A 27,739-nucleotide genomic window follows, 5' to 3' on the forward strand; every position below is an offset into this window, starting at 1 on the left:
TGTCCTCTATCTTCTGTCTTGTCTTATTCTCTGCCTTTTGTCCCTCCAGGGTAAATAAATCTCCCTGGTGCTGAGAACTTGGTCTCAGTGTGATCTGTGCTGACATAGGTCGTTTCAATGGGAATCCTAGAAAGAAAATGCATAAAGAGACATTTGACAAAGTCAAATCCCAGGCATGACGCAGTGGCGTTTTCCTGGAGCCATGCCTGGAATGGTGCCCTGCAGCCGACTAGTTAGGGAAAAGCTCTGTGCTTGCCTATGGTGTGCTCCAGCCCAGACCTCAGCATCCCTGACAGCCTGGGGAAACTCTGGAGACAGACTGTAGTTTCAGATGTCGAGCTGATTTGAGAACCACTGAGTACTAGTTACAAACCAGAAGTTTAACACAGAGTGTAAGAGAATGCCTGAAACAGAGAACAGGACCTCATGAGCCTCCTCTAACTCCCCTGTCAGAGTCTGATTTGTCAGACCAAGGACAGGCACAAAATCAGACAAGTAACAAACTCCACTTAGTTAACAATGGGCATTAACTGTTAAAGATCTAAACTTAAGGCTGTGAGATCTGGATCTTTAAAATTCACAGCAACTGGATTTTTGAGCTCAAGAAGACTCTCCTAATAGGCAACAGGATACTCAGAAGTACCTGACCAGTAATCACAGAAAATGCTGAAGGAGAAAGCGATGGAAGGGCTCTGGAGAGATGGCTCAGAGGTTAAGAGCACTGGATGCTCTTCCAGAGGTCCAGAATTCAATTTCCAGCAACCACATGGTGGCTCACAGCCATCTGTAATGAGATCTGGTGCCTTCTGGCCTGCGGGCATACATGTAGGCAGAACACTGTATACATAGGAAATATATCTTTAAAGAAAAGGAAAGCAATGGAGGTCCCATGTAAGTGTAACTATATGTGTGTGTGTGTGTGTGTGTATGTATGTATGTATTATATATGTATGTGTATAAGTACATATATGTATATGTTGCTATAAATGAAATACAAATGAGGCTGATACCACAGCAGATATATTAAAAATTAAAAAATATATTAAATAAATAGATTAAATATTTTAGGAGGAAAAAAAACTTCTCTGATTCCAATTTCCTCCTACTTTCCTCTTTAAATCCACCCCAAGCTTGTACACATATTTATTTTAAAATATTTGCTTTGTACAAACATTTCCAAGTATTTATTTACAAGAAAACACAAAAGGACACCTTTTAAAAGCTGAAGTTTCAGTGGTCATAAATTCAAAGTACTATGGGTGGTTCAGGTCTTCTATTCCTCAAGGTCTGATATGAGGAAGTTTCCGTTTCTATGTAAAGGACAGGATGCAGTGTAGGGACCAGTGTACCAGGATGCCAGGGCAGGGAGATGGGAGGGAGTGGGTGGGTGGGGGAACACTCTCATGGAGGCAGTGGGAGGGGGGATGAGATAGGGGGATTCCAGAGGGTAAACTGGGAAAGGGGATAGTATATGAAATGTAAGTAAAGAAAATATCAAAAGAAAAAAAAAGACAGGCTGCAGTTCCTTCTTTTACTGAAGCTGTGTTCACTACTGGATGGATGCCGCGGTTCAGCAGGCAGCAGCAGGAAAAGCTTCTATTGTCTCAGCAGCACACAAGTCACTGTAACCGCAGGCTTGGCTGCTCCTGACTTGTGTTCTCTAGAGACAGGCGCCAGCAGTTTGGCATCCTGCTGAAGCTTCAACACAACTGGATTTGGGGTTAATTTACTCACCCTTTCTTTTCAAGGCAAGGAGGCTCGGCTGAAGGAGGGAGTGCACTGAACCTCTCCAGATCTCAAGCTCCTCACGACCCATCTATTCCAACCTCTGTTCACTAGACTCCATCCTCGAAGACCTCCTTCCAAAGGTTTGCAGCTTCTGTTTCCCTCTCTGCATCCACCGTTCTGCAACTTTCCTGTTCTCTCCAGTTTGGCCAGTTTCTGTTCTGCATGGCTGTTCTTCCTGAACTAGTTCCTAGATGAGGATAGTTCAGGTATCCAAAGACTGAGAAACACCTAATAAAGCTGATTGGTTGGGCTGAGTTTACACGTGTTGAGCTGTGCAGCCAGGGTGGGTAATGTCTTTTGTGGAACAGGTGGGATTTGTATATAAAACATAAGTTCCTTGTTCTTTTGGAGAGCCATCTGTAAAATCATAAAAAAGCAATCTCTGTGTGATATTTAGTTGTAATTTTAGGCAATACCTATGTGGTATTATAAAAAAAAATCTTAAAAGGGAATCTTTGGGATAACGATTATCTGTAGGTCTTGAGAAACTTGCTAATTCATCTGTAAATTATTATCAACAAGCACAATTATGTCCTATAGGCTCTTTACCAGTGAGTTGTTTCACAGCTGTACTGTCAACATTACTATGTCTATGATTTTTTTTAAAATTTAAAATAAGAAGTTATTGCAGAGAATTATGATATGTATACATTTCTATACCTTATTGGTATATAATTCCAGTAGGTGAAGAGGCAGAGGCAGGATAAGTAATTGATCCCGAAGTAAGGAATTAATTCTGTGAGTTACGTTAGCAGGAGCATCATTTAGTGAGCTAATAACCCGGTCTGCAGCAGGGGCTATTCTGCCTTGAGAATTTATCTGAGAGTCTCCAGAACGCCTTTGGAGAATAGAGCCAAGGCCTCAGTAGCTACAGGACATAAGGACAGGCCCTACCGACATGGCCCTAAACTTAAGTCACTAAGGGTGCGCTGTGTTCCGGGAAGGGCGAGGCTGAGAGGATGATGGGGAATTTGTTGTTGAGTAATGCGGTTGCTTTGTATTACATCTGCACCGAGTGGACATTTTGCTCTTTCGGTTTATCTAAGATGAAAGTCAAGCACTCAGATCTCAGTATTCATTAGACAAGCAGGAGAACGCATCTGTATAACGAATGATCTAGGCTCAGGGAATGGAATCAGCACGGGCTTAGGTGCTTCCGGTTCCAGTGCTTCGGCTTCGGTGCTTTTCCTCCGTGGCAGTTTTCCCTGTGCTGGAAGTCGCTCACCTTTTCCCTTGAAGGGACCAGTGATCAATCTGTACTGTGTTATTGTCTGTGAGGGGAAACAAACAGCAAAGACACAAACAGTAAACAAGCTCTGGAGCAGCAGAGGAGGCCCCGCCCACCCACTCCATCCTACGCCCCACCCTCACCCCCACCAACTGACGCTCATCCTTGGGACTCCATTGCTCCAGCTCAATGACCTGTGGGTCCTGTCTGGCTATAACCTGAACACTGCCTTCCTCACTATGTAGCGGCTGGACCTCAGCGTCAACAGGCAAGGCTGTAGCTAGTGTCATATTTGATAACCTGTACAAATGTCAGTTGACAGAGTTCACGGAAACTGGACCTTACCACAGCCAATCAGCTCTTTTATCATGGGATAAAATTTATAATGCTGTATTCGCTGCCTGGATTCATGTTTATAGTTCAAGGAGAGTCTAGGCTGTGTGGATCCATTCATGGGGCAATTCAAGGACTACAAGATTCTGACTGTGGGCTTGGTCTTTCTGGTTTTGGTGAGTACTTTCCCTGCCTCTGGTTGGCTTCCTTACGCTTCTCCTTGTGTGCAGTAGGTTGGTTAATCTTCTTTAATCTTGGAGAGTGGTCCGAGGGAAGCTCTCATAAAATACAGTGGAGTTGGGGTGCGGGGGATACCTAGTGGGCCCACGCCAAGGTGTGCTCCTGACTCACTACACCATGCAACAGATCCGGTGTAAAGGGGCTTTACTGGGGAAAGGGAGAGGAATAAGGGCCTGGAGAAGGGGTAGAGGCAGACTAGTGGACATGTAGACAGGCAGGCAGGCAGACAGACAGACAGACAGATGGTAGAATAGCTGTGAGTGTGTTCCTGCTTAGATGGAATGGTAGGTATTCTGGGACTTGGAAGCCCAGGACAGCTCTGAGTAGAAAATGTATTCCAATGAAAAAGCATTCTGAGACACGGGAGCTCCGGAACCACACAGCTCTGAGGCGGGACCCTAATTGAGTCTTATTTATTTGATACGCTCATGAATGAGACAAGAGATTGGGGATCAGTGTAAAAGCAAGAGGCTTATTAGTCCAGTGTGCTGGGGTGATCCACACCCAGACACACCCAGAGGAGAGGCAACCCAAACTTTTTGTTAGTACAGTTTTTATACATTTTGAAAAGGGTGGGCTATAGCAGTGGTGATTATGCATGTAAGCATTAGTGGGCTCATTTGACTTTTAAGGTGATTGGCTGCTATCAAGTTGAGCCATGTTGGGGTCCTCAGCCCATACTCCGGGGCCTAAGCTGTGCCAGCATACGGTTGGGTGGGGATATTTTCTTTTTCTGGGAGGAAGGAAGGGCTGCTTGGTGCGCTGGAGATGTTCCAGGAACTGTGGCTAGATAAGAAAGGTTTTTCTTGGAGGGGAGGGACTACTCGGCACCTCGAGGCTGGTGGGAAATTATTAGCCTTTTCTTTTCAGAGAGAAGGGCATCCTGAGACCACCACACAGTTCTGAGAGGGAACCTCTTCAGCAGAGGCATTGCAGCTCCCAGGGTGGGTTATCCCCAGCTACACTGAGGACTCAGGAGCCTCAGTGCTCCGTCTCCTCCTTCTTTTCCCTTCTCCTCATTGCGTCTTGGCTTCTTTCAATGAGAGTCACACCAGACAGCAAATCTCACAGAAGAGATTGATTGGAAGGTGCATGGAGAGAAACTACAAACTTAAGGAGGGCTACCCTCTGCTCCCGGAGTGGGAATTGGACAAATGGTAGGGGTTATATAGGATTTCTTAGTGGGAAGAGCTGTTCAGGGCAGAGATTTCCAGATTGAAGATTTGGGGATTTCAAGTCCCGATCTTGGGGTGCTCAAGAATTGGTGGGTTTTCTTGTTGAGGGATTGAAGGGTTTTCCTGCCTCTTTTTTCTATCCCACCCCTCTTCCCTGAATCAGGCCCATGGCTTAGAATGGCAAGTCCTGCCTGGTCCCAAGTGACCTTGGCTGAGGCACTATCTCCATGGAGCTGTTTGAGGAGGCTAGAAAGGAGGTGCTGCCACTGTGGAGAGCTCGTGTGGGGACATCTTATGGCAGGCATAGACTGGGGCACAAAGCACTGGACAGCTACTGCAGTCCTTCGTGGATGTTGGTGGGAGCTGCTTAGGGACAACTATGAGGGCTGAAAAGGGGGGGGGTGCACAGAAGGACAGAAGGGGTGGGGGAGAGATGCAGGGAGAGGGTAAATCTTTTCTATGCAGCCTATACCTGGTGCACATGGAGGGGACAGCAGCAGCTGATGACATAAACCAATGACATAAGTCATTGCTAGGTCCCTAAGGGGAGCCTAGTGGAATGGCCTGTAAGCTAACGTTCTTCCCTTTTTAATTAATTAAAAAGTGAGGAACTAGGACGGGGCAGTGGGCAGGAGTGAGGGTGTTGTGTTCTTTAGACAAATTTCTGCTGACTGGGGGACAAAGCCATTTGGGGAACCCTAAGAAAACTGGGGTGCTGGCCAAGCCCTGGGAGAGATGTTTCACTGCTGGGAGAATATCTGCAGCTAAGAATGCAGGCCCAGTTTAAGCAGTCTGTGGGGCTAGCCTGAGCTCCTGTGGGGAGTGGCTCTGGATCCTTCCTGGATGCAGGTCTTGAGCAAACACCTGGACATGAGAGGATGTTTGAACACACACACACACACACACACACACACACACACACACACACATTAGGGGGAGAAGATAAGTGTTTGGGAGAAATTTTTTTCTCAGGTGTCTATTTGAAAGTTTTTGGCCCATGGTCCTGGAAGTTGCAGGGAGGGGAGTCCCCAAACCACGTAATCAGGGAGCAATCGCACCCTCTGGAATAGGCAATAGGTGGGAATCAGGCTGTTGATTGACAGGGTACCTACATGGAGTCCATTTGACCCATGAGAGGTGGATCCATGTACATTCTCTGAAGCTTATGAGAATCAAGTTGAGTTTATAAAAAGAGATTAATTTTAGACAGGTTAGCATTACCATAGTTTGTAGTCTGTACAGAAATCCACATTGTATAAAAAAGCAGTTGGGCTGGAGAGATGGCTCAGTGGTTAAGAGCTCTTCCAGAGGTCAAATCCCAGCAACCACATGGTGGCTCACAACCATCTGTAATGAGATCTGATGCCCTCTTCTGGTGTGTTTGAAGAAAGTTACTGTGTACTTATATTAATAAATAAATCTTTAAAAAATAAAAATATAAGAAAACCGTAGACTTGGGTCTTTGTGTCATAGTAAAGGTTTGGAAAACATTTTTTTAAAGCATGAGCACTCCTTAAGGCGAGCTCAGGGAAGACAGAAGCCTTCTGCACAGCAGAAGGGGCAAAAGCTCGCTGGCTCGTGATTTTCTTATGCCCACAGACCGTGAAAGAGGGCTTCCTCCCTCTCTCCAGAAGACTGGGCATACAGATTTAGCACAACCAGAAACACCTTTAAGTCTATAGTTAAAAGACAACTGAAGGGAATTTGAAGCCGTGAGCTTGTGACTGTGATCATGGGCCACACAGGAGAAGGCTTTTCCAGAGGTTCACTAATAACTCCTCAGGGCTCCACGGATCAGTGTTAGAACCCTGAGCTTCAAAGTCCTCACACAACAGTGGCACAGCGAGGGTGGGGGGGAAAGCTGAAGAATTTTAATTCCTTTCATATACATTAAACCACTATAGCAGCATTTAAGCTTCTATTTGCATTAACCAACACTAAAACACCATCTTAGACCCTAAAGCACTTTCTCAGGTCCTCATAACTTCAGCTTCTGTATCCTCAGCCTCACACAAGCTTTACAGCTTTTTCCTGTCTATAGTGATTCACCCGAGTCACCGGTGGTTGGTTCCTGGGAGCAGTCACTGAAAAGTGAGTTCCTTTAGATAAAGAAATAGTAAAAAGTTAATTCTGAAACCTGTTTATCTTTAACATGAAGCCTGTGAGCAAGGCGAACCTGTTTGCCTCCTTTAATCAGAGGCCTAACTAATTAAGTAGTCTTAACTAGCCAGTGAACTAATGAACTGGCATGGTGATGGATTAGCCTGGGGAAAGAGCAGCTGTCTGTTGTGCTCTGGCTGAGAGTTACAGTTCACTTAGCCCTCAGTGTTATTAGCGACCTGAGAAGAATGTCATTGCTCTTTGTAATGTAATGGGCTAGGAGTCAATTAAAACGACAGACTAGTCCACAGTCCACGACCTAGACACTTGACCCAGGTCCTGTGGTCTCCATGGCACCGAGGGCAGAGGCCGACTTTGGCCATCAGGCTTTTTCTGTGGAGGAGGAACATAGGAAAGACTGACCTGACCTCATCATAGGCATTTGGGAGAATTAAGTCTCCAGGTGTCCTGTCTGTCCGTAGTTGAGGCTGAGCCCTCAATGGGTAAGGCATTGAGGGCAGTCTTTCCCAGTGGTTAGCACACCACAATCCCAGAGGAGCCCTTTGTCTACATGGCCACGTCTTCCTGGAGACCTTGATAGGGTCACTGTTTGGATTTTGGAGTCATTTTCTGCCATAAGTTTAAGTATATGAAATGTCATAGTCAACGAACTCTCTGGTTTGAGCCCTGGTAGCTACCAAGCACATCCGAGATAAATAATCTTTGTCTATTCTGGGTTATCTGCTCTAAACTGTACCTTGCATGCCTTCCATAGGAGACTAAATAAACCTTAGTAGTAATTAACCGCATCAGTTCTTAGCATGACTGAATATATTTCCGAACACATCTAAAGGTTTGATCATTTACAAGGTTCCTGACTCCTAACTCGCATTTGTTTATTAGAGTAGCTTTCATGAAACTAGGAGTGGTAGATTCCATTCCTTATTAGGGCTGAGCATTCAATATCGTGATTTTGAGTTGAAGCTCTTCTGGTATCACAATAAAACTTTTTAGGAGGGAGGGAAGAGAAAGAGCGAGAGAACCTTGGCCAGAGCGGGGCGCAGTGGGGCTGAGGCTCCCCCAGCAGAGAGGAGCTCCAAACTGTGAGCCCTTCGCTCCCCAGGCCCGGGGCCCGCGGCTGCCCGGTGGGCTTGGGCTGGACGCGGGCTGCGCGCTCCGGGGCTCGTTGGTCCCACCAGGGCGGGCGGAGGCGGCGGGTAAGCTGCTATGGATAACAAGGTGTTCACCAAGGAGCTGGACCAGTGGATGGAGCAACTGAATGAGAACCAATGAGGACGCTGTGCGGGAAGGCTAAGGAAGTTTTAACAAAAGAATCAAATGTCCTGTTACGGTCTGTGGAGACGTGCATGGCTAATTCCAGGACCTTAAGGAACTCTCCAGAATTGGTGGGAAATTGCCAGATACAAACTATCTATATTCATGGGTGACTATGTAGACAGAAGAGTCTGTGGAGTTTGTGACTCTCCTTATAGCATTCAGGGTGCGCTCTCACAATATTGCCAGGAAATCTCGAAAGCTGGCAGATCACACAGTCTATGGCTTTTGTGATGAATGCCTACGAGAGTGTGGAAATGCCAACGTGTGGAAATACTTTACAGACCTCTCCGATTATCTTCCACTTACAACTTTAGTAGATGGGCAGATACTTTGCCTCCGCGGTGGCCTCCACAGATACACGGGATCTCATAAGAGCCCTGGGTCGCTTACAAGAAGTTCCACATGAGGACCCAGTGTGTGCGCCCTCTTATCATCAGATCCAGATGACCGTGGTGACGGGGGCATTTCTCCACGTGGCTCTGGCTCCACATTCGGACAAGATATTTCAGAAACATTTAACCATGCCAAATGTCTCACACTGGTATCTCGTGCTCACCAGCTTGTAATGGAAGGATATAACTGGTGCCAGGATGGAATGCAGTTACCGTCTTTAGTCACCCAGTTACTGCTATCTGTGGGAACCAGGCTGCTATCATGCAGTTAGATGTAACAAATTGTTATATATCTTGATATTAAAACACATCATGGACCAAAACATACCATATTAATGATGAGCGGTTAGTGCAATTTGAACTTTTAGTACACTGCCCTAGATCAGTCAGCCCAAGATCCTGCCTGCTGTATTGTAGTAACCATTTTTCTTGACTGGTTAAGCAAGAGGGGTCACTGACTGCTTCTTTTCCTTTGGGCTTACTTGGAAATTTAGTCACAAGTTTAACTGGCATGGATTATAGAGTTGGAGTTTTATTTTTAAGAATTCACAAGTTGACTTCCACTTAAACCCACAACCCTCTATTTTACCGAGATGTGTGACTAACAGAGGAGATTCTTGGGAGTATGTTGTCAGAACGTTAAAAGGTTTCTGTTAAGGTTTCCTAAACTAAATGGCTGTTGGATGTTGAGCTGCATATTTCTGTATATTTGCCATGACAGTGCTTGCATCCTATTTCGTGTACCGAACAAATAAACTTTCCAATTTAGAGAAAGTAAATAAAACTTTTTAATCTAAAAACATAGTTCACAAGGAGACTGGGAAGTCTTCTGACCTTTATACCGTGTATCATTATGGGACATAACAGTTTCCTGGATGGTTTAACTTATAAAATAATCTTTGGCTTATAAAAGTCTAAAGCTGTATTATAGCTTAATAACATTAGCAAAAACAAGGCCAAGCATATTTTAAACCAGTGATGTTTACATTTTTAGTATTGTAAACCTCCAATCTTTTTTGTTGTCTTTTCCTCCCATTTTACTTTTTGTAATCGTTATTTTATTTAGTTACATTTCAAATGCTATCCCCCTTCCCAATTTCCTCTCTGCAACCCCCCTATCCCATTCCCCCCTCCACCCTGATTCTATGAGGGAGCTCCTCTACCCACACACATACTCCCACCTCAGCACCCTAGCATTCCCTTATGTTCTGACTTCCACAAGAATTCTGTTTCCTCAGCCATTGTCCCTAGACCCTTATCTCAGGCATTGTTTCTAAGTCAATAGGGCCCATCTTGATGAAAGAAGCCATATGTACTTTGTAAAGAGTTTTCATGTATTCGTATCTTAGGGGCTGAGCTAATTGTCATCAAGACATTCTTTTTTAAATTAGATATTTTATTTATTTACATTTCATATGTTATCCCCTTTCCTGGTTTCCCTCCGGAAACTCTCTATTCCATCCTCCTTCCCCCTGCTTCTATAAGGGTGCTCCCCCACCTGCCCATCTACTCCCACCTCCCTACCCTGGCATTCTCCTACACTGGAGCATTGAACCTCCACAGGACCAAGGGCCTCTCCTCCCTTTGATGTGAGATAAGGCCATTCTCTCCTACATATGGGGCTGGAGCCATGGGTCCCTCCATGTGTACTCTTGGGTTGGTGGTTTAGTCCCTGGGAGCTCTGAGGGGTCTGGTTGGTTGATATTGTTGTTTTTTCTTTGCAAACCCCTTCAGCTCCTTCAGTCCTTTCTCTAACTCCTCCACTAGGAACCCCGTTCTCAGTCCGATGGTTGGCTGTGAGCATCCAAATCTGTATTGGTCAGGTTCTGACAGAGCCTCTCAGGGGACAGCCATACCAGGCTCCTGTCAGCAAGAGTTTCTTGGCATCAGCAATAGTGTTTGGGTTTGGTGCTTGCAAATTTTAAAAAGTAGTTTAAAATCTATTAGTTGCATTTTTGTAATTTTCAAGTAAAGCACCTTTTAGAAGAGTAACCATATAAACAATTTAATGTCCCTAAAATTAATATATTTTTAAAGATTTATTTATTTTTATATATGTGAGTACACTGTAGCTGTCTTCAGACACACCAGAAGAGGGCATCAGATCTCACTACAAATGGTTGTGAGCCACCATGTGGTTTTTGGAAATTGAACTCGGGACTTCTGGAAGAACAGAGCCATCTCTCCAGCCCCATATATCCATATTTTAATTAATTAATTAATTCACTTTACACCAGAATATCATCTCCCCCTGTTTCCTCTCAGTCCCCCCCCCCCATTTTCACTCCCCTTCTCTTCTGAGAAGGAGCAGGCCCCAGGTATTACACACATGCACACACATCCACACACAATCTTACTCATATGCACATCAACACACATGTACACCAGTCACTGCAAGATTGGGCACATCCTCCCTCACTGAGACCAGACAGGGAGGCCCAGTTAGGGGAATGGGATCCATAGACAAGCAACAGAGTCAGAGGCAGAGTCAGAGACAGACCCTGCTCTGTTTGTTGGGGGACCCACATGAAGACCAAACTGCACATCTGGTACAAATGTGTGGGGATCTCAGGGCCAGCCTGGTGGTTCGGTCTTTGGGAGACCCCGAGTGTCCAGATTAGTTGACACTGTTGGTCTTCCTGTGGAGACGCTGTCCTTCAGGTCCCTTAGTCCTTCTCCCAACTTTTCCACAAGACTCCATGAGCTCCATCTAATGGTCAGCTGTGGGTCTCTGCATTTGTTTTGGTCAACTGTTGGGTGGAGCCTCTCAAAGGACAGTTGTGCTAGGATCCTGTCTGCATCATTAATGGTGTCTGAGATTGGTGCTTGCCGGTAGGATGAGTCTCAATTTGGGCCAGTCATTGGATCACTAGTCCCCCTGTCTCTGCTTTATCTTTGTCCCTGCACACATTGTATGCAGGACACATTTTAGGTCTAAAGTTTTGTGGGTGGGTTGCTGTCCTTATCCTTCCACTGGGAGTCTTGCCTGGTTGCAGGAAGTAGCCATTTTCCTTATCCCCTCCTGCTAGGAGTTTCAGCTAGAGTCACCCCCATAGACATCCTGAGCCTCCCCACATCCCAGGACTCTGGCATGTCCTAGAGATGCCCCCTCTGATCACCTCTGATTTCTTTTCTTTCTCCCCTGATTTCCCTACACCCGATTTCCCACCTCAGCCCACTCCCCTCAACACCTCTTCTCTCACCCAGTTTCCTCCCTCCATCTACCTATGGTTTCTATTTTATTTTCTCTTCTGAGAAAGGGCCAGCATCCAACCAGCAGCCCCTGGGCCCTCCTTGTTATTTAAGTTATTTGGGTCTGTAAATTGTAGAGTGGTTATCCTGTACTTTGTGGCCAATATCCACTTCTACGTGAGTGCACCCCATGCATGTCCTTTGGAGTCTGGATTACCTCACTCAGGATGGTATAGATTGTTACAAAGCTGTTTGTATTTTAATGTTAATTCCACTTCCCCAAGAAGGGCTGCCTAATGAACCTTCCCATTTTAATTAGTAAAATAAAGGAAAACCAGGACTGGGTGGTGCGAAAGGGGTGGAGAGAAGGGAGGTCTAAGAGGTCAAAGGTGAGAGGTGAGAGGTCTGAGGGTGTGAGCTGACAGAAGGGGGAAGGTGGAGGCACCATGGAACTTTCCAAGGACCAGCTAGACCCAGGAGATATTTACTGGTGTTAAAAGCTATGAACATTAAGGATTTTATAGGTCTAGCATCTTATATGAAGGGCACTTTGTATCTTTGTCTATTTGATGCAATCTTGTTGTGTAGAGGGTTTGTGGATTGAGAGTTGAACATATAAACCTGTATGAAAAGTTATCGGGCTATAGAGTTGTGCTTGTGCGAGATTTTGGGGTACAGAAATACCCTCGGGCAGAGGCAGAGAACAGGTGGGAGAAAACCGCCAAGGGAAGGGAATTGCACAGACAAGTTGGACTGTGTTGGCTTGGACCAGGCGCCCAAGGAGCATGGGGCTCCGAACTAAAACCAGGCTTGAGAAATGAGACCTCAGGGCCAGTGACCCATTCTATCTTTTAATATTTACTGCAACAGGATGATACTTTGTAGTTCCATTCATTTGCCTGCAAATTTCATGATATCTTAGTTTTTTTTTTTTTTTTTTTTTTTTTTTTTTTTTTTTTTAATGATTTCAGGAGTGGTTGTGGGAGTTTCCATACCTACCAGCAATGGAGGAGTGTTTCCTTTTGCTCCACATCTTCCCCAGCATGTGCTGTCTCTTGATTTTTTGATCTTAACCATTATGATGTATGAAGAGGAATCTCAGACTTGTTTTGATTTGCATTTCCCTAGTGACTAAGGGCACTGAACATTTATTTAGGTGTTCTTAGACAGTTGAGATTTCTCTGTTGAGAATTCTCTGCTTAGTTCTGTACCCGTTTTTATATTGGGTTATTTTGGTTGTTGGTGTCTAACTTTTTGAGTTCTTTATATATTTTGATATTAGCCCTTTGTCACATGTAGGGTTGGTAAAGATCTTTTCCCGATCTGTTGTTTTTTCCTATTGATGGTGTACTGTAGCTTACAGAAGATTTCAGCTTCATGAGGTCCCATTTATTAAGTGCCTAGGTCTTAGTGCCTAGGTCTTTGGTATTCTGCTCAGAAAGATGTCTCCTGTATCAAAGAATTCAAAGATAATCCCCACTTTCTATTCTATTTATATTTCTATTATATTTAGTATATCTGGTTTTAGATTGAGGTCTTTGATCCACTTGGGCTTTAGTTTTGTGCAGGGTGATAAATATGGATCAATTTGCATTCTTCTACACGCAGATATCCAGTTAGACCAGCACCATTTGTTGAAGATGCTCTCCCTTTTCCATTGTATAGTTTTGGCTTCTTTCCCAAAAAATCAAGTGTTCATAGGCTTGTGGGTTTACTTCTGGGTCTTTGATTCAATTTTATTGACCAACCTGTCTGTCCATATTTAAAAGCATCTTTGGAGACCTGCTTCTCTGACCGGCTCATGTCACATGTTGCTGCCCTTAATCTAAATGTCAGTGAAGCCATGTACAACAACAGAGATGGCTGCCAGCCATGTGGCTGCCCTTAATCAAGATCGCAGTGAAGCTATGGTCCCACTTTCTTTTTCCTATAGTTAAGATGGCAAGAAGCCATGTGTTGTTTATATCCCAGAATAGAATCATGTCACATGGTTTAAAATTTTCTAAGTACAAACTCTCAATTACTAACCCCAAGTTATGAGATTTAATATTATCTAATAACATATAGGTCAATAATCCTGTTTTTGACTCTGGAATTTAAAAACATTCCTGGAGGGGGAGAGATGATTCAGTGGCTAAGAGCACTGACTGCTCTTCCAGAGGTCCTGAGTTGAATTCCCAGCAACTCTATCATGTCTCGCAGCCATCGTGATGGGATCTGATGCCCTCTTCTGGTGTGTCTGAGGACAGCTACAGTGTATTTACATATATCAAATAAATAATTCTTAAAAAAATTATTTCTGGGCTCTAGAGATGACTTAGTGGTTAAGAGCACTGACTGCTCTTCCAGAGGTCTTCCAGCAACCACATGGTGGCTCACAACCATGTGTAATTAGATCTGATGCCCTCTTCGGGTGTGTCTGAAGACAGCTACAGTGTACTTATATAGAATAAAAATAAATAAATCTTAAAACAAAACATGCCTGGGTCTTAAAAGGGTAAGAAATAACCCAATTTCAGAGACAGCAATAAAGCAGAACTGTACAAAACAACTTCACAATTATACACATTTAAATAACATCTGAATTTGTGTTCTATGAAGTCCAGTGGCCAGAAAACCAAGAGGAGAATTGAGCCATGTGGTGATGGCAGGAGAAATAAACACCGTCTATTCACAAATTCAGGACCCGTCAGAAACAAGCATGTAGTGTCCACATACAGCAAACACATAAGTAGCCAAGGAGACATTTTAAATTAGCATTAGTTAATATGAATAGACCTTTATAATCTTAATTATCATGCAAACCAGGGGTGAATCATATATAAAGGATGTTGCAAAAATATAACTGAATTTCTATCATCATGTAAAATTTCATGCCAATTTACAATATGGAACTTGTTACTTTTTCTTAGTCCAAAGGAGATACAATAATAAACTGGTGGTTCATTAGAACTAAAAAGTTTTGGGCTGGAGAGATGGTTCAGTGGTTAAGAGCACTGATAGGTGGCTCACAACCATCTGTAATGAGATCTGATGCCCTCTTCTGGTGTGTCTGAAGACAGCTACAGTGAACTCATATACTTAGAATAAATAAATAATTTTTTAAAAAAAGAACTAAGAAGTTTTATAATTGTTGTCTTATACCATGGGGTCATCTTAAGATGTTACAGGTTGTAAGCATTGTGGCTCATATGACTGCTATTTAAAACATCTGTTTCCCTAGGTATATATGTTTAAATGGGAGTTCCACCTAAGTTACATACACATATACACACAGAGCTAAATCCAGGTTACATACACACAGAGTTGAATATTAGTTACATACAAACAAATGTATACCCTAAACAAGAGTTGAATCACATATATACCTGTGTATAGATTTTAATTATAAGACTTTTGTTATGTAAGTTTGAAGCCAAGTGCTACTGGTCTCCAACATATCAGATAATGTCAACAGTGAGATCAGCAAGATGGCCCAGCATGTGAGGGAGCTAGTTACCAAAGTTGATGACCTGAATTTGACCCCTGGACAAGAATGAAGGACAGAATGACCCTAAAAATTGTTCTCTAGCCTTCACATGAAGGCCATAATGTGCAACTGTTTGAACACACACACACACACACACACACACACACACCACAGTTAAAAACAAACCCAAGAGGCATTCCCTGGTCTTCAGAGTATCTGGGTCCAGTTCCTAGCACCCACAGGGTAGGTTACAACCATTTGTAACTCTAGGTTCAGGTGATCCAATGTCTGCATCTTGTCTCCTTGGACACCAGGCATGAAGTACACATGTAGATGACTGCATGTAGATGATGTTACACACACACACACACACACACACACACACACACAGATTTTTAAAAAAAAGAAGAACTCCAGCAGAGACCCCAAAATTTTGGTAACATATGGTGACTCAGTTGGGACGCCCGAGAAATTCTGGCAACACTATTGCCCCAGTCTTGAGATGTTTCTTTCACATAAAGGTCATGGTGACTCAAATGCTAGGCTTGTGAAGGACAGACAGAAAGACAGGCAGGTAGGACTCGGTGCTACTCAGCGAGTAGGAACACCTTCCAGGAGGAAAACGGGACACACTCAACACATTGGCATAATCTTCTTGCTTTACCCACAGGTGTTCAGCTTCATGATGCCTTGGCGTGAGCCCATAATCCGGTGGCTCCCACAACCCCATCCAGCCTCTGGATATACCTCAGAGACCATCAACTGGGACTCGCTCCCTCAAGAACTTTCCAACCTGACTGACCTTCTATACTGGCCTCCAACTGGGGGAGACAGGGATGACTTTTTGGCCTCTACCAGCCCCCAGACCTCCACCTACCACTTGAAAGGCACTGCCCAGGGCAACTATACTCTGGGGAGTACCCTAGAGGCCATCCTTGTGGCTAGGGACCACTGGGGCAGGCCCAAGGCTCACGGTGGAGATCTGTTTCGAGCACAGCTTCTGGGCCCAGAATCGAGAGCAGGAGTCCCAGGAGAGGTGAAGGATCTGGAGAATGGCACTTACCTCCTGTCCTTCCCCCTGCTCTGGGCTGGCTGGGCCCAGGTGCACGTGCGGCTGATCCACTCCAGCGAGGCAGTTGGGGTCCTGCAAAGAGTGTGGAGGGAGAAACGAGCCACTGTTGATTTTAGAGGCTATTTCCGAGGGACAAATGGCCCTCAAGAGACTGTCATCTGTAACGTGGACCCCCAGTCAACTGGAGCCAAAGGGCCTACCTGCCAGTACAAGGATATGGTTTCTGGGGAGATCTGGTACTGTGCTCAACCCCCCACTTTGCCCTGCAACGCTTTAGTGGGTCACTCAAGTGGAAGCTATCTGAAGGTGACCACACGACATGATGAAGACCTGCTGGCTGGGTAAGAAATGGAGACTCTTGAACGAGTCCCAGTCTTAACCATAGGCACGTGGAGGAGAGAAGACAACTGGAAGGAAGTCAGTTCTCTCTTTCCACACGAGGGGCCAGGTATCAAACTCAGTCTGTTGGGCTCGGCAGCAAGAACATGGTCGTCATCATCTTCACCATTGTCGACATCATCATAATCTAGAGATTCCTGCAGCTTAGAGTGAACTTGAATTTCTTGTGTGATTGAGGCATAAAAATCAAGATTTCAAGGTTATCCTTGGTTGCATAGTGTCTTAGTTAGGGTACTATTGTTGTGAAAAGACACCATAACCAAGGCAACTCTCAGAAGGACAACATTTAATTGGGGCTGGCTTACAGGTTCACAGGTTCAGTCCATTGTCATCAAGGCGGGAACATGGCAGCATCCAGGCAGGCATGGTGCAGGAGGAGCTGAGAGTTCTACATCTTCATCTGAAGGCGGTGAGGATGAGGGTTATAAAGCCCAAGCCCACAGTGGTGCATCTACCCCAACAAGGTCACACCTTCTAATAGTGCCACTTCCTCAGCAAGGTATACTCAGATCACAACATAGTTGCCCGGCCCATGGGGCAGTCAACAGGAACCCGGGATCCCCTAGGAAGGAATGAGAGACAAGAGGTGTGAAGAAGGCCAGCAAGTCAAGTGGTCTGATCAAACTGAGAAAGTTTCATTTTTTTTCACATGCTAGTTTTATACAAGTAGAAGAAGGAAATAAGGCATGGGAAAGTAAGGCACGGAACTAAGGGAACTTTCCAGCTAAAGGATTTCTCACAGTACTCTTAGTGGAGAATTACATGGGGAGGGGGACGACCCAGGTGCAGGAAGGCATATTCTGCCAAGCAGGATTCGTTGCCTGGGTGACCGTTCTACTTGGCTATAGCTACCTGACCAAAGTGAGAGCACCTGATTTCTGGGAAAGGGCCTTTCCTGTGGGAAACAGAAACCTAGGCTGAGATCTATGTAAAATGGTGTTACTCAGGCTAAGGGAATTTCTTAATGCTGCCAGCGCCCTGCACTTAGTGAACACACAGTCCTCCTGGGAAGCACGAGCATGAGGCCCTGTGTTTAAAAAGGTGTGTGTGTGTGTTGCATTCTCTAGTAACTGCGTGTTTGTGTAACAATAAGAAAATTTTTGTGCTCTCTGGACTGTAGTGGCAGGAAAATTGGATTTTCTCACATGCTGTGGAGCTCCGTTTGTTACCAAAGAGAACTCTATGGCTCTTCTGTTGTCTTAACTATTAGTGAACTGATAAGACCCTTCCTTGTCTATTCCTCCTAACCACTATATTTGCCCCATGTTAGTGTGCTCACATTAGTGTAGTGACCCAGATTTGCACAAGGATAAATAACCAGTCAGATGTGGGCTGCTCTTTGCAAATCTAATTTTCACCTGGCCAACCTCCCTCAAAACTCACACTCTGTTTCTTCAGGAATGTGACTGACCAGAAACTCCCTTCAGGAGTCCCTCCAATCCTGGTCCTACCAGCGACCCAGGAGAACGTGAGCAATATGGGTGAGTGAGGCTGGGGCATGTTGGGGATGGGCCTCAGCTTAGATGGGCAGTGTGTGTGTGTGTGTGTGTGTGTGTGTGTGTGTGTGTGTGTGTGTGCATATGCATATACCTGGATGTGTTGTATGGCTGGAGCTCACTCTCTAGTGGAGAAGTAAATGGTTGGAGACCAGGCTAATACCAAAATGTTCTCCCCAATTTTTCTCTTATTTTATTTTACTTTAAGTTGTGTTACACTTTCAATGACCTATTTTGTGCACTCTTGTGTGTGTATGTGTGTGTGTGTGTGTGTGTGTGTGAACATATGTGCCATGTCAGACAGAAGGAGGTCAGAGGAAACTTGCAGAAATCGGTACTCTCTTTCTACAGTGTGAGTCCCAGGAGTTGAGGTCATGTTGTCAGGCTTGGGAGCAGGCACCGTTACCTGCTGAGCCATCTCACGGGCTCCTGTGGTAGATTTTGTTCTTCTTGTTGTTTTCTGCTCCCCCTCAAGGGAGTGGGTTTCAGTGGTTTGAAAAATCTTTATAATTAGAGTCAATAAAGAGGCGGTCCTGCCAGTGCAAGGGTGGCCGGGTAGTTGGTGTGCAGAGCTCGGGCTTGAAGAAGAGCTAATTCTACTCTTTCAGGCCATAGTCAGAAAGCAAGGCCGTCAGGGTGGACCCAGGTCCAGTGCACACATTAATGCTCACAGAGGCTCCAAACACAGTGTTTGCAAAGTGACCAACTGGGGGACTTTGACTAATCAAGCATCCATATTCAGAAGGTCCCAGCCTCTCTTTCGGTACTCCCTCAATAAAGAAACAATCAATGGCATTGGCCTCCCCCCAAGAAGTAAGAAACCCCTGAATTGATTATGTGCACAACCCAAAGAGTAGACTGAAGTGAGAGGCAGGAAAGAAGATCTATAGGAACCATCCCGAAACAGACAGAGCTGGAATGAGGGTAGTCCTTGAGAGTCCGCATGAAAACACACGTGCATACCTGCAAACTGAATGAAGTCTCTGTAGAAACTTTTCTGAACGACTAAAGACACTGGGTACAAGGCGGAATGTACCAGTTGCTTCATGCCGTCTCTGAATATACCTAATACAGCACTCCTAAAGGAGGCCAGGTTGAGTCTAGAGCCTCAGGCACAAGGATCCAAGTGTTCAGCCCTGTGGCCTTGGGTTGCCTGTGCCCAGCTACTTGGAAGGCCCAGGCTGGAGTTCAATTGCCCCGACCCCTAGCATCCTATAGCCCCAAGTGCATGGTCACTGAGGGAAGTACTTGTTCCCACATGTGGGTGACCACTCCTACCAGGAAAGGAGCATTTATGGCCACCATCTATCAGTCCCAGGATGGAGGAAGGCTCCAGGTGTCACGTCAGTTCTGAGTTAGTAAACATGGGGACATATAAAGGTCCTTTTGGTTTTTGTCTTAGTCAGGGTTTCTATTCCTGCACAAAACATCATGACCAAGAAGCACGTTGTGGAGGAAAGGGTTTGTTCAGCTCACACTTCCATATTGCTGTTCATCACCAGAGGAAGTCAGGACTGGAACCCAAGCAGGTCAGGAAGCAGGAGCTGATGCAGAGGCCATGGAGGGATGTCACCCACTGTCTTGCTTTCCCTGGCTTGCTCAGCCTGCTTTCTTATAGAACCCAGGTTTACCAGCCCAGGGATGGCTCCACCCACAATGGACTGGGCCCTCCCCCTTGATGACTAATTGAGAAAATGCCTTACAGCTGGATCTCATGGAGGCATTTCCTCAACTGAGGCTCCTTTCTCTGTGATAACTTCAGCTTTGTGACCAAACCTGGAGCTTGCTGTTCAGCTTGGCACACACACACACTCAATCACACTCACACGCACACACACACTCACACTCACACACACACACATACACACACTCACACACACACACTCACACATACACACACTCACACACATACACTCATACACACACTCACACATACACTCACACATACACACACTCACACTCACACACACACACACTCACACACACTAGAACTTCACAGGCTCTGTAAGAAGACATTGATATGCTACATATAAAGTATGTAGAAGAATGCCTGTTTGGACTATCAAAATGGCTTATTACGAAAAGGTACTTACTGCTAAGGCTGGTGACCTTCAAACCCTGGGACATACATGTCACACACACACACACACACACACACACACACATAAATGCAAAAAATTCATTTACAAAAAATATGTAAAGAAGGTGACATTTTGTAAGATGATTTTTGTTTTTATATTTTGTTTGTTTGTTTTACATCTGTTCTTTTCTTCTCCCCTGTAGCCTTGCCCTCCCGGCCCCCATGCCGTCCTGGTCACCTGTCTCCAAAACCCTCTGGCTTCTACCACCAAGACAGATGGCACTCGACATTCTGTTCTAGCCGCTCTTTCCCCACTGTGGACAGCATCCTCAACTGCCTGGCTGGCCGCATTGTCTACATGATGGGGGACTCCACACTTCGGCAGTGGTGGGAGTATCTAAGAGACACAGTGCCCTGTGAGTGAGCGTGAGGGGAGAGAAGGGTCTGTGAGGACCTGTGATCAAAATCCTAACAGCGATTGCACTGAAGGAGATTCCCTTGCTTAGCAGAACGGTGGTGCAGGCTGCTGGCTCTTTCTGAAGGCAGTGGGTGAAGGAGTGGGGAGTTTCATTTTGTTTTATGGTAGAGGCATTTTCCCTATTGAGGTTCCCCTTCCCAGACAACTTTGTGACAAGTTGGCAAAGAATAAATCAAGACACCCGAGGATCCAGTCCCCTGAACATCACTAAGATTATAAATATACACAACCACACCCAGCTTTTTAACATAGGTTCTTGGGCTACAACTTAGGTCCTTGTGTTTGTTCTATAAACACATTACCAAACGAGCATCTCTTCAGCCTAAGTCTTAAGTTATGTTAGAGCTAGCCTCTACCGACCAGCCAGGGCTACATAGTGAACCCTTCCTAAAAAATCCAAAGGCGGGGTGAGAGAGAGAGAGAGAGAGAGAGAGAGAGAGAGAGAGAGAGAGAGAGAGAAGAAGAAGAAGAAGAAGAAGAAGAAGAAGAAGAAGAAGAAGAAGAAGAAGAAGAAGAAGAAGAAGAAGAAGAAGGAAGAAGAAGAAGAAGAAGAAGAAGAAGAAGAAGAAGAAGAAGAAGAAGAAGAAGAAGAAGAAGAAGCAAGAAGAAAAAAGTCAAAGGAAAGAGGAAAGAAAGAAAGAAAGAGGAAAAAAGAGAAGAAAAAGACAGACTGGTTTGATGGTACATGGAAGAAGTGGAAGCTGATGGGTAAGAGTTCAGGGCCCTCCTGCCACCATAACTTAGACTAGCTTGGATCATAAATCCTTGTATGGAAACAAAAACAATGACAGCAGAAACATCTGAAAGTCACTCTCAAGATGGCCATTGTCTGGCATGGGGTAGGGGAGGTTAGGAAGTAGAGAGCAGTTTGTGTAGAGAAAATAAGCTTGGTTCACTCATGTTGTATGTGGGGCTGTGGAGAAACGTTAGACGGTGCTCTAAAGAAGGCTGCGTATGGAATGGGGCTCAGGGAACTGCTAGCTCTTAGACAAAAGCCATAAAGAGAGAACTGATTGGATTCCTCACAAGGTAAAGAGAATAAAAAAGATAGTCACAAGCTAGGAAAGGGTCTCAGTGGGGAAAGCATTTTCCATGCCAGCCTGGTGACCCAGGTTTGATCCCTGGAAGCCACATGGTGAAAGGACAGAACTGATTCAATAGTTGACCTCCATATACACTCCACGGTACACACCTGTTCACACTCACACACATATGTCATCAACACACAGTACACACACAGTAAACACGTGCCCACACTCATACACGGATGTCATCAATACCTGGCACACACCTTGGTACACACATGCTCACACTTAGACACGTATGTTATAAACACACATACTGATACAACAATAAGGAAGGAAGGAAGGAAGGAAGTAAAAAGAGGATGGAAGGGAAAGGAAGGAGAGGCCAAGGAAGAGGACAAGGGGGAAACGACATTGTAAAGTGGGCCATGTTGTTGTCTGACCGTAATCTCGGCAGGTGAAGGCAGCAAGATCATAAGTCCAGGACCACCCTTAACCAGCATGGCTACTTTCTCACTCTCTCCCTTAAAAACGGTAGAGGAAAAGAAGAAAGGATAAAGAAGATGGAGGTGTGAATAACAGACAGAAATTTAGAGTTCAGAGCTAGCGACATGGCTTTGGGATAAGAGTACTTACAGAGGACCTGAGTTTGGTCCCCGCCATACACATCACATGGTTGTAGAGGGCAAGAGGTCCTTGTGCACGCAGACAAGCACGGGAGAAGCCAGGCAGTGACACAACTATGTCACTTCAAAGATATCTTCCCGTCTTTCTCCCAGAATGCTGGGAAAAGATGTCCTTTTCAACCTGGGGATCCTTTGCTTTCTGTGATGTCTCAGGGCCAGGCCAATCCTGACTCCCACAAGAAGTATATTCCCTCAGCCATTGTCCCTAGACCCTTATCTCAGGCATTGTTTCTAAGTCAATACGGCCCATCTTGATGGAAGAAGCCATAGGTGCTTTGTAAAGAGTTTCAATGTACTCATTTATTATTATTATTATTATTATTATTATTATTATTATTATTATTATTGAGTATTTTCTTTACTTGCATTTCAGATGTTATCTTTTTTTCTTGGTTTCCCCTCCAGAAACTCCCTATCCCACCCTCCCCCTGCTTCTATGAGGGTGCTCCCCCTGCTTCTATGAGGGTGCTCCCCCATCCGCCCATCTACTCCCATCTGCCTACACTGGGGCATTGAACCTCCGCAGGACCAAGGGCCTCCCCTCCTGTTGATGCAAGATAAGGCCATCCTCTCCTACATATGCAGCTGGAGCCATGGGTCGCTCCATGTGTACTTTTTGGTTCGGTTTAGTCCCTGGGAGCGCTGAGGGGTCTGGTTGGTTGATATTGTTGTTCTTCCTGTGGGGTTGCTGCAAACCCCTTCAGCTCCTTCAGTCCTTTTTCTAACTCCTCCAGTGGGGACCCCATTCTCAGTCCAATAGTTGGTTGAGAGCATCTGACTCTGTATTTCTCAGGCTCTGGCAGAGCCTCTCAGGAGACAGCTATATCAGGGACCTGTCAGCATGCACTTCTTGGCATCCACAATATTGTCTGGGTTTGGTGACTGTACATGGGCTGGATCCCTGGGTGGGGCAGTCTCTGGATGGCCTTCCCTTCAGTCTCTGCTCCAAACTTTGTCTCTGTATTTTCTCCTATGAATATTTTGTTCCCCCTTTTAAGAAGGACTGAGGACTGAAGCATCCACTCTTTGGTCTTCCAACTTCTTTTTCTTTTTTCTTTTTTCCATTTTATTGGATATTCTCTGTATTTACATTTCAAATCTTATCCCCTTCCCCCTCCCCCTCCCCTTGCCTCCATGAAGGTGCTCCCTCTCCCAACCACCCTCTCCCACCTCAGCACATTGGCATTCCCCTACACTGGGAAAATGAGCCTTTACTAAACCAAAGGCCTGTCCTCCCACTGATGCCAGACACTGCTATCCTCTGCTGCATATGCAACTGGAGCCATGGGTTTCTCCATGTGTACTCATTGGTTGGTGTTTTAGTCCCTGGGAGCTGTGGAGGGTTTGGTTGGTTGACAATGTTGTTCTTCCCATGGGGTTGCAAACCCTTTCAGCTCTGTCAGTTTTTTCTCTAACTTTTTCATTAGGGTGCCTGTGCTCAATCTGATGGTTGGCTGCAAGCATCCTCCTCTGTATCAGTATGGCTCTGGCAGAGCCTCTGAGGAGGCATCCATATCGGGCTCCTGCCAGTAAGCACTACTTGGCATCAGTAATAATGCTTGGGTTTTGTGGCTGCATATGGGATGGATCCCCAGGTGAGGCAGTCTCTGGATGATCTTTTCTTCAATCCCTGCTCCTCTATTTGTCCTTGTATTTCCTCCCATGAGTGTTTTGTTCTCTCTTCTAAGAAAGACTGAGACATCCACATTATGGCCTTCTTTCTTTTTGAGCTTCCTAAATTCTGTGAACTGTTTCTTGGGTATTCTGAGCTTTTGGGGCTAGTATCCGCTTATCAGTGAGTGCATACCATGTGTGTTCTTTTGTGACTGGGTTATCTCACTCAGGATGATAGCTTCTAGTTCCACCGATTTGCCTAGGAATTCTACACCTCACACCAGTCAGAATGGCTAAAATCAAAAACTCAGGTGACAGCAAATGCTGGTGAGGATGTGGAGAAAGAGGAACACTCTTCCATTGTTGCAAGTTGGTACAACTACTCTGGGAATCAGTCTGGAGCAAGGACACATGCTCCACCATGTTCATAGCAGCCTTATTTATAATAGCCAGAAGCTGGAAAGAACCCAGATGTCCTTCAACAGAGGAATGGATACAGAAATTGTGGTACATTTACACAATGGAGTACTACTCAGCTATTAAAAACAATGACTTTATGAAATTCCTAGGCAAATGGGTTACTTTCTTGCCTTTTCTAGGGTGTAGTTTCCTTCCTTGTGTTGGAGTTTTTCATCTATTATCCTTTTTAGGGCTGGATTTGTTGAAATATTTTATATAAATTTGTTTTGTCATGGAGTATCCTTGTTTCTCTATCTATGTGAATTGAGTTTTGCTAGGGATAGTAACCTGGACTGGCATTTGTGTTCCCTTAGGGTCTGGATTACAACTGCCCAGGATTTGGGTTTTAGAGTCTTTCATGAGAAGTCTGGTGTAAGTCTGATAGGTCTGCCTTTATATGTTACTCAACTTTTTTTTCTTACTGCTTTTAATATTCTTTCTTTCTTTTGTGCATTTGGTGTTTTGATTATTATGTGATGGGAAGAATTTCTTTTCGGGTCCACTCTATTTGGAGTTCTGTAGGCTTCTTGTATGTTCATGATTTTTTTTCTTTAGGTTAGAGAAGTTTTCTTCTATGATTTTGTTGAAGATATTTACTGGCCCTTTAAGTTGGGAATCTGTGCTCTCTTCTGTACCCATTATCCTTAGGTTTGGATTTCCTGGATGTTTTGGTTTAGGAGCTTTTTGCATTTTCTCTGACTGTTGTGTCACTGCCCCCCCCGCCCCCCCATGGTATCTTCTGCACCTGAGATTCTCTCTTCTGTCTCTTGTATTCTGTTTGTGATGCTTGCATCTAGGACTCCTGATCTCTTTTTTAGGTTTTCTATCTCCAGGGTTGACCCCCTTTATGATTTCTTTATTGTTTTATTTCTATTTTTAGATCCTGGGTAGTTTTGTTCAATTCCTTCACCTGTTTGGTTGTGTTTTCCTGTAATTCTTTATGGGATTTTTGGGTTTCCTCTTTAAATGCTTTTAATTGTTTACCTGTGTTCTCCTGTATTTCTATAAGCGAGTTATTCATGTCCTTCCTAAAGTTCTCTATCATCATCATGAGATGTGATTTTAAATCAGAATCTTGCTTTTCTGGTGTGATGGGGTATCCAGGTCTAGCTGTTGTGGGAGAACTGGGTTCTGATGTTGCCGAGTAGCCTTGGTTCTGTTGCTTATGTTCTTGTGCTTGCCTCTTGCCATCTGGTTCTCTGTGGTGATAGTTGGTTTTGCTCTCTCTGTGAATTTAGGCGTGACAGTGCTCCTTGGAGACCAGCTCTCTCTGGACAGAGTTTGGGTCCTGAGAGCTGTGCCACAAGGTTAATTCCAGGGCCCACATTCTTTTTCAAAATTGTGTTGCGTTTAATTATGCTAAAGTCAGTCAGCTTGTGTCAGAGTCTAGCAGTTTGGCCTAGCACCGTCCAGTTAAACTAGTTTCACCTGGATTGTTTTTCTGTCTCTGATGCTTGCATGGACCCCCACCCCCCACAACCTATAACTCCAGCTCCAGGGAATTCCACCCCACCACCTTTATGGCATTTCCAAACACTGGCCCCCCACTTGCAAATATCCACAGAGAGACACACATAAGCATACACAGAATTGAGAAACAAAAATATCTGAGTGTGGTGTTTCACATCTCCCAGGATCTGGGAGGCAAAGAAGGTAGGTAGCTCTCTGTGAATTTGAGGCTTGGCTGATCTAATCTGTCCCAGGTCAGCCAGGACTACACAGAGAGAAAAATTCTTTTAAAAATAGTGAAAACGGGGTAGGGTGCTGTATATGCCAGCAATTCCAGCACAGGGAAGTATAGGGAGAAGGAACGGGAGCTTAAGCTAATCTTTAGTGAATGTGAAGTGTGAGGCCAGCCCGGACTACTACACGAGAACCTGTCTCAAAAATGTTTTTGAGAGACAGTTTAGTGATGCCCAGCTTTAATCCCAACGATAGGGAAACAGGCAAGCAGATGTGTGACTTTGAGGACAGCCTAGTTTGTGTAGTGAGTTTCAAGCCAGCCAGGGCTACATAGTGAGACCCTGTGTCAAAAAAGCAAGCAACCAAACAAACATGTTTGTAAAAGGGAGTGGTTCACAGTCCTATGTTATTAATTCATTATTAATTTTTATTACATTTATGTATGTGTGTGTGTGTGTGTGTGTGTCAGTGTGCACACAGCCAGGTACTATAGTGTGTGAGAAGATCAGAGGACCATGTGCAAGAGCTGATTCTACCATATGAACCTCAGGGGATCAAACCCAAGTAATGAGTGCTGGCAGCAAGTCCCCTTCCTGGCTGAGCCATGTTGCTCGGCTCCCAATATTAAAACTTTGCTTCTCCTTCCCACAGCCCTGAAGCCAGTTGATCTACATGCCACTTATCAGGTAGGTCCCCTGATGGCCGTGGACACAACTCGGGGGACAGTGTTGCACTGGAGGGCCCATAGCTGGCCCCTGCGTTGTCTTCGCACCCCCGTGGCCTCCCTGCACTCTGTGGCCAGAGAACTACACGGCCTGGCTGGGGGACCCTACACAGTGGTGGTGCTGGGCATGGGAGCGCACTTTACCACGTTCCCTCCCTCCATCTTTGCCCGAAGACTGGCAGGGATCCGGGCAGCCGTAAAGGCCCTGCTGGATCGGGAACCCAGCACTCTGGTCATCATCAAACTGGCCAACACTGGCTACAAATCCGTGTATGGCAGTGACTGGCTCACACTCCAGGTGAACCGCTTCCTCCGCGCTGCCTTTGATGGTCTCCAAGTGGCCTTTGTGGATGCGTGGGAAATGACGTCCAGCTTGGCTGTGCCGGACAACATCCACCCAAGGAAGCTTATTGTGCGCAACGAAGTGGAATTATTTCTGTCCTTCATCTGTCCCACCTGAGCACTCCTGAGGGACCCGAGGCTGAATGGCTGGGGAGCCTGGGTGTGGCCCTCAAAAAAATACCAATGATGGAAAGGTGAAGCTACCCCTGGCTCACCCACTCTGACACTTGGGTGCCTTATTTTATATTTCTCTCTGTGTGCCACATGTGCTAATGTAGTTGTATACAAATGTTTTGCATACTTTTCTCTTTTTGAATGTAAGGGGTTATGCTGTGTATACACACACATATGTACATGTGTTCTTTCCCATATGCACTCAGAGGCCAGAAGAGATCTTAGGGCACCCTGTCCTATCCCTGTCGTTCT

General features: G+C 45.2%; 1 protein-coding gene and 1 pseudogene across 2 annotated transcripts; both read left to right on the forward strand.

The window, feature by feature from the left end:
• Window positions 1–3,468: 3,468 nt before the first annotated feature.
• LOC308439150 (NXPE family member 3-like) lies at window positions 3,469–27,431 on the forward strand (the record flags this gene model as incomplete). The annotated part of the gene is made up of 5 exons (XM_080940786.1): window positions 3,469–3,525; window positions 15,926–16,668; window positions 18,125–18,207; window positions 20,506–20,718; window positions 26,899–27,431. The coding sequence occupies 5 exons, from the start codon at window positions 3,469–3,471 to the stop codon at window positions 27,429–27,431; spliced, it is 1,629 nt and encodes a 542-aa protein (XP_080796912.1).
• On the forward strand, window positions 8,092–8,892 carry LOC308439236 (serine/threonine-protein phosphatase 2A catalytic subunit beta isoform-like; annotated as a pseudogene). Its single transcript has one exon. The product of its transcript is annotated as a serine/threonine-protein phosphatase 2A catalytic subunit beta isoform-like (transcript).
• Window positions 27,432–27,739: the final 308 nt, after the last annotated feature.

The sequence above is a fragment of the Micromys minutus genome (genome assembly GCF_963924665.1).
Source record: "Micromys minutus genome assembly, chromosome: 29".
In the NCBI taxonomy this organism is placed as follows: Eukaryota; Metazoa; Chordata; class Mammalia; order Rodentia; family Muridae; genus Micromys; species Micromys minutus.